The sequence below is a fragment of the Stegastes partitus genome, unplaced genomic scaffold, assembly GCF_000690725.1.
Source record: "Stegastes partitus isolate 25-593 unplaced genomic scaffold, Stegastes_partitus-1.0.2 Scaffold496, whole genome shotgun sequence".
Lineage (NCBI taxonomy): Eukaryota > Metazoa > Chordata > Actinopteri > Pomacentridae > Stegastes > Stegastes partitus.
In genome coordinates this window covers 55,971-63,136 of record NW_007578227.1, presented here as the reverse complement: position 1 = coordinate 63,136, position 7,166 = coordinate 55,971, and the positions used below count along the sequence as shown (strand labels likewise).

The following is a 7,166-nucleotide window of genomic DNA, read 5'->3' as shown; positions in this document are numbered from 1 at the left end:
CAGTTTAAGTATTGTGTGCAATATTTCAATATCATGAGGAATATTATTTTACTACTTCTCCATTTTTTCAATTTTACTTTTATTTTAGCTGTCTAATTTCTAATTTTTTAAAAATTATTATTATTATTTTTTTTTTTCTTTACTAATATACAGGACTTTAATCTTATTGCTATTCTATTAGACACTTTATACTCATGGTACTGGAATTTCTTCTGAGCAATATCTGGCAGAAGCATTCCACTTGGGATAAATAAAGATCTATCTTTTCCTAACCTTACTAATATATATAATTATAGTAATTCAATAAATATGTTTACATTTTGAAAGGGATTCTTTTTTAATGAACTACTTAATTAATTCAATTTCTTTCTTTTTGGACTTATTTTTGTCATATTTATTTATTTCATAGCCATATCTATTTATTTGATAGGGATATTTGTTATTTAATACGAACCAAAACGGCGTTCCATAGTCAATAAAACTAAATAAATTATTTTTAAAAACTCATAGAAATTGGATTTGAGGGGCGGTGTCTGACGTCATGACGTATTTGAATGGAGCCTCCCATATTTGGTTGCCGCTTCCTATGACAGCTCGGCGCCCATGATGGTGTGCATGTCGCGCGTGTGGCAGCGGGGCTCCGGGTTTGCCGCGCGGCTCCGAAAGCGGGACTGGGTGTGCAAGTCGGCGAGTCTTTCAGTGAGGTACTACAGCACCAAGACGGCTCCTCAGATACCAGGAATGGAGTACCAGGTACACTCTCTGCTCCATGTCTTTCCACCGGCTGCTAACGAGCTAGCTAGCCAGCCACCAGCGCTAGTTTTGCAAGTTTTGTAACGTTATGCTTGAGTTTCTACAAAGTTTGGAGATGAATAGAAACATGGCTGACAGGATGCTACATAAAGTTGAGTTGGCGTTGTCAACGGAGCCGAGTGACTGTGAGCCGGTGATTGAGCTACTGTCTGCTGAGGGGCTTTTGCTGTGAAAGTTAGTGTGGACAGAGCTGTGTACACTGCTGAGTACACACTGTCACTGTCACGGCCACATTGACAGGCTCCACATCAAAGTGCAAACAAGAGTACAAACACGTGGGGTAGTCTGTGATGCTGTTTCACAGTTTGACCGGAACCAGGTTCACATTATGTGTCAAACTCGGGTGTTTACGTTGTTCTGTTTTAGTGTAATGTGATCTGAATGAAAGCACTGTATCTGAAAAGCTATGCAAGCATATGTGTTGGAGCACTCATGTGGAAGACTCTGGCGTATCAGCACTTGTTGTATCTTCTTGTAAATCCAAACAAAGATGATGTATGGCAGCAAATACGACAACACTGCTACTGCTGTCTGTCCGTCCATTATTTTCCTTATTAGTGAAAATGTCAGATACCATATATGTCAGAATGTGGTAACAAGTCCATCACAGGTTTCCAGTGCCCAAGTTAACATGTTTTATTGTGATACTGGTTGGCTAACTATTTAAAATCCAAAGATGGTAAGTTTAATGCAATAGACAATTAGGTGTACCCACTAGAGATTTATGATAGTGTAATAAATTATTTTTCTTTGATATTAATAGTGACACTAAAAAACTTTCACCAGATGACTTGAATAACTATTTGGAAAGAATGAATGATTCTAAAATGATCGGGTCATTTTTGAAATGTATCTGTGTAGAAAATCAAAAATGATAATTGAGAAAAAGTTGAATAATGACTTTCTGAAGTGCATACATTTTTTGAATATGAATCGCTTAGAACTGTTTCTCATATATTGTAACATTGGCAAAGACACCTGAAATAGTTTTTTGCTTTGGATGGCATTCAGATGTGACTTTGGACTCATCATACAGAGCTTTGTGGTGCCGATTTAAATCGTAAAACAAACTAGTCGTGTTGCCTCCTGTGGTGGCAACAGTTATATGACTCTTCCAAGAGAGTACTTGTTATTGGCCAACATCATCTTTCTGTTTAATTATATTTATGTATATTTGTATACGACCGACTCAAACTGAACGATTATGGCCACAATAACCGCAATATATTGTAATAAATTGGTAACCGATTAACAATTAATCATCCTCATAAATGTAAATAGTAAAAGTTCCACACCAATATAACGCCTCTTAACCATAGAACTTTACAATATGTTTTCTCGTTCACCCATTCACACACTCATGCAAGGCACGAGTCTGCCATTCAGAAGCAACTCTGGCACGTGGAGGAGCCGGGGATTGACCCATGAACCTTGCTATTGGTGGATTGCCGGAGCCACAGCCGCCCCTTCTAACCAATGAACATGCTGATTAATGTGCTGCAACCAGGACGCTAATTAGCTGTTGACCCTGCAAAGCTCCAGCAAGCTACTATGCAGGATAAGACCGGTATTCATGTTTGTGAGATTAGATAAGAAAGGGACTTTAGCTAGAAAGTTAATGTGGGTTGTTGAGTCTTTGCCTTTTAGATGGCAGCTGCTGTTGTCTTACTGTGGCTGTCTGCCCTGCTCAGGATGCTGTGTTATGTAACATTTGATGAATAATGTGTCTATGGAGACTTAACAGTAATCTGTCAAATTACGGCAAAATTATGGGACGACATCTTTGAACCAAAAAATGGAAATTGAAAATTTCTCCCCTCTTGCTTCCTGTTTTTCTTTCTCAAAGAAAAACACAAGACACAGGATTTATAGAGCAGGCTTGCATGCTGTAGCAAAAGAACAATTACTTTCAGTTGAAATCAGAGGCTGAGCTCTTGCTTTTGGAGATAAAAAGGTGAAAGAATCTCTGATTGTGTCAGTGATGAAACTGAGAATCACTCCTTCTTAAAGCAGGAGTATACAGTGTGGCTCCTGCTGTGTCAGCTGATGTCTGAAACTGACAAAAAGGTGTTCAAAACAACGAGGGGTATGTCTGTACTGGAGGTGGATGGAGCACACTGGCCCATAAAGGTGATGCAGCATTGCTAGGCTTTACAACAAATGATCCTGAACGGATATAACTAAAGAGGCTTGACAAAATGGTAAGCTGTGATGCTCTTTTTTTTTTGTTTTTGTTTTGCAAGACTCCTGCTTTTGTCATGGTGTTCTCGTAGCAGCTCTATGTGTGGAGCTGTTTTGTCTAATTGCTTAAAGAAGAAGCAGTTAATTTTTGTTTCGCTACACAAATCTGTGGTTTTCTCTATACTGTCTGACTTCCCCTCTGTTTATGGCAATTAACCCCCAACCCCACTGGTTCCTACTGAAGATAGCGCTACGTTATTTACATAATAAAGTTACGTTCTTTAAAAAAAAGTTAATCAGTTTTATCTATCAAAAGCGCAAGTTAGCTGGTAGCAAATGTTTCTCAAATGGGAGGGAATAAAGCATTTGTTAGGGACTATATCCACATTTTGTGCTCTTGTGAGTATTTTTGTCTTCAGGAAAGTCAGGCTGACAGTTTAGGAGCTCTATGGTCCAGAGGGATACGGTAGAGCAGGCTTTGAATGCACTCAAGACTTGTTACCAGGACACATTCAGTGTTGCTTTTTTCAAGCAGACAGCTCTGCAGATTTTCAGGTGTATCCCAAATTTTTTAACTGCATAGAGAGTATACAAGGTTAGGAGGCAAGTAGATTCTTGTTTTGCCAAGGGGATGTGAGAGAAGGTTAGCCACACCTTTGTTGTTCATCTTTAAAAGATTTGTAATTGATAAAGTCACTGCCAGACTTTGAAAGTGTGTTTGTTCGTACATGGTTGTAATCATGTTGCACAAACACAGTGGTGAGTTCCAAATCCTGTGGAAAAATCTTGTGCTGTGTTCACCCACTGTACGTGGGATAGAAAGGCACACCTCAGGAATAATCCTGATAGTCCAGATAATAATTCCTGACCTTCTGAGGTCTATTGTTAGCTGACCAAGCCAGTGCTGTCATCTCATCAACTGATGAACAAGAGCTGGTCCTCAGTGCAAATTACAGCCAGACAACTGGTCATGAGACGCTGACTTTGGTCAACTTGTTGCTCTCTTGGATCATATGCACAGAGGGTGTCGATGGCTAATTCAGTGGCTCACTCATATTTTACACATAGCAACAAGGCAAAAGGTGTAACGTTACTTTAAATCTAAGCTTCAGTCCTGTGCTGTGAAGTAACATAATGGAAAAATTTGACATTGCAATATTTTGTCTTATTACAATATGAAAAATCACCTTAGTAAACATAGCATAGGTAATACTATAACCAACTGAAGGATGCGGTCTGCGGTTAAAGCTCTGCAGCCTGGGCCACGTGTTCAGTTGTTATACAGACTTGGTGTCTCCGAGGTTCAGAGCAGTCAGCGCTTCTCTTATCCTTGTTACGATGTTCTCACTCTGGACACGATAGTTGCACGATAGTGTTCCATACTGCTTGTCAAACCATCCGATCATGTTTTTAAACCCTCTTTGGTAACTGTATTAATTGATATCGTGGTTTTTTTTGGAGGTGAAAAGTTGGAACAGTTATTGTGTTGCGTAACAGCGTTGTTTGCACTTGTTACAGAGTTTTGTAGTGCTGATTTATATTTGTCATGAAAAACAAGAATGCTGTGAGCTGTCTTAATGTGTTAAGAACCAGAAATTGGTTGTAGCATGATGTGTTTGAGTTGATTTGCCTTTCCTTCACATCACACTTCCTGCCCTGCAGCTATTGCACATGCCCACATCAGAGTGTCAATACTGTAATGATGTACAGAGTGTGTAGATTATAATCTGTTATTAAAGCCTGCTGCAGCTCAAAATGTTCCTCGTACTGCTTTTGCCACAGGATGCCATTTGCACCCTGAACACGCTGCAGACCAATGCCAGCTCCCTGGAGCAGGTTCGACGAGAGCGGAGCCACCCTCAGCAGCAGCTGCAGGCGATGAGAGGCTTTCTGGAGCGAGCCGGCCTCATGGTGAGTCAATCAGATCAACTCAGTCAGTACATGGGACACAGAACAGTAACAACTTCAGGGAGTACAAACAGTGTTGTTGTTGTCTGACTTGATAAAGTCCTTATTTTGTTTAGTCTTATCTGACCTGTGTGTGTTTCAAAGGTGGAAGAACTAGACCATCTCAATATCATTCACGTTACCGGAACAAAGGGCAAGGTGAGCTGATGACGCCTGCAGCTGTGACATAAGTTGCATTTTAAAGGACATTTTTTGAACATATAAGTCACATATAGGTGTAAAAACATAATGAACTTAAGAATTGTATAAGTGTGATTTTCTGGCAAACATTTAGTGAGTGAGTGTTCCTTTAATGTTGAGCACAACACGCCTCCATAATGTAACCTCAGACCATAAGGTCATGCAAACATGTTGTGTTCAGTGTTCATTCACTGAAGGAGACACTAGCTATTGTGACAGCTGTACAAAGGTAACCCACGAGTGTTTGTGTTTTTCTTTTAGGGATCGACATGTGCTTTCACTGAGCAGATTCTGCGAAGTTATGGTTTCCGCACAGGATTTTACAGGTAAAACTTCAGTGAACAAGTCATGTGATACAGAGGATTGAGACTGAGAAACCAGACACATTACAAAATCAGTGTATGAACATTGTCAGTTATTGTGGTTTTTATTGACCAATCCTAAGCTTCGCCCTGCTGTCCTTAATGGTGCTGTCAAACTTAGACAACATCTAGGATCACCAGCTTTACCCACAATGCAACTCGACTTAAGACAGTCGGCCAAGGATAGCAATTTAGGCTCTGCAGGCTGGCTCTTTCTAGCTTTATTTTTGCTCTTTCAGTAATGGAATATTGGTGTTGGCAGTGGAAAAAGAGGTGGTTTAAGTCTGATGTCATCTCTTTATGCTTCTACGTCGGCAACAGCTGTTGCTTGAGCCAGTATGTCTTTGAGTTTTCTGTCTGTCCTATTCTAATGAGGAATATAGCACTGGAACACTTTGAGAAAATGTTTTCAAATTTGGCAGAAGTGTTGTCTTGAACTTGCGGATGAGATCATTAGAATTTTATGGTCAAAGGTAACTGTGACCTCATAAAACATGTTTTTAGTCATAACTCAGAAAATCATTGCCAATTATGGTTCAATTAAAATTTAGTTGTGGATAAAACAACGCATTTGTCATCTTGGGCTTTGGGAGAAACTGGTCAACATTTGTCAAGAGACTCATACATTTTATATACCAAACAACTGATCAATTGATAGGGAAATAATTTACAGATTATTCAGTAATGAAAGTAATTGTTAGTTGCAGCCCTATTGCATTCCTGCATTGGCTGACAGTAAATGGGATCACATTGGACATTATGTGGGATCACTGGGATTCATCCGGCATTAAGAATGATAAATGTGTAGTTTGTGTCACACAGACGGTGCTAAAAGGAGAGTGAGGAAGATGTGTAATTGTGTAGAGTCACACTCAGGCTGAGGAGGGCATTTTTATGGGGAGAGTATAAAAACACTGGCAAACTTTGGGAAGTCTGTGCCTTTCTTAAATTTTTGTCAGCATGGTGTCCAGTCAGCATCTTTCTCCAGCAACTTGACTTATTATGCATCACCTGCTGATTGATGTGACTGAAATACACCAAAAGGCACATACATTTTAAAAGCCTAAACTTTGTCTGAATAGTTCAGTGGACCTGGGAGGCACAAAAAGCCTTGTGATAATATCATCGCAGAAAGTGCACTCCACACTCCAGTCGGTTTACATTTTGTTGTGTCCTACAACAAAGGTCATCTTCATTGCCTCTCAGTTGGAACACGAGGGCTGTGGTCAAATGAAATGTGTAGTGAATGATTGAGACAACAGGCTGAGTAGTAATTTTCTAGCCTGTGTTTTCTATATGTGGGCCTCTAATGTACAAAGGTCTGTATGCAGAACATTACTCAAAGCTTGGGCTGAGCAGTGTATTCAAATGTGTCATTAATGATTTACCATTGTAATAATACAGAGTGTCAACATTTATTAAGGAACCCCTAAGACATATCTGTTATAGACTGGCATTTATTTACATAACCGCATTGGCTGAAACTGACAGTGGAGTTTGAGTTAACTTTTTATTTCAGTCCACTGTGAAAAATGCTTTTACATTTCCTGTATGTCCCATGTAAACTAGAAACATGTTTCATAGCGTGGGTCTAAGCTTGTGCTCTCAACAGTACTGATGATTTTGGTGAACTTCATTAATTTTATTATCCAATAAACATGT

The 7,166-nt window shown here is 39.5% G+C and overlaps 2 protein-coding genes across 2 annotated transcripts in view; one reads left to right on the top strand and one right to left on the bottom strand.

Annotated features, from left to right (window-relative positions):
• Positions 1 to 7,166, bottom strand: part of cdk9 (cyclin-dependent kinase 9 (CDC2-related kinase)) — a 22,866-nt gene that overhangs the window by 7,305 nt on the left and 8,395 nt on the right. The window lies entirely within an intron of this gene.
• Positions 604 to 7,166, top strand: part of fpgs (folylpolyglutamate synthase) — a 20,575-nt gene continuing 14,012 nt past the window's right edge. Inside the window, exons 1-4 of the mRNA XM_008287339.1 lie at positions 604 to 753; positions 4,777 to 4,905; positions 5,047 to 5,100; positions 5,404 to 5,468. Of these exons, the coding sequence (XP_008285561.1) occupies positions 604 to 753; positions 4,777 to 4,905; positions 5,047 to 5,100; positions 5,404 to 5,468 (398 nt within the window). The remainder of the gene's footprint in view (positions 754 to 4,776; positions 4,906 to 5,046; positions 5,101 to 5,403; positions 5,469 to 7,166) is intronic.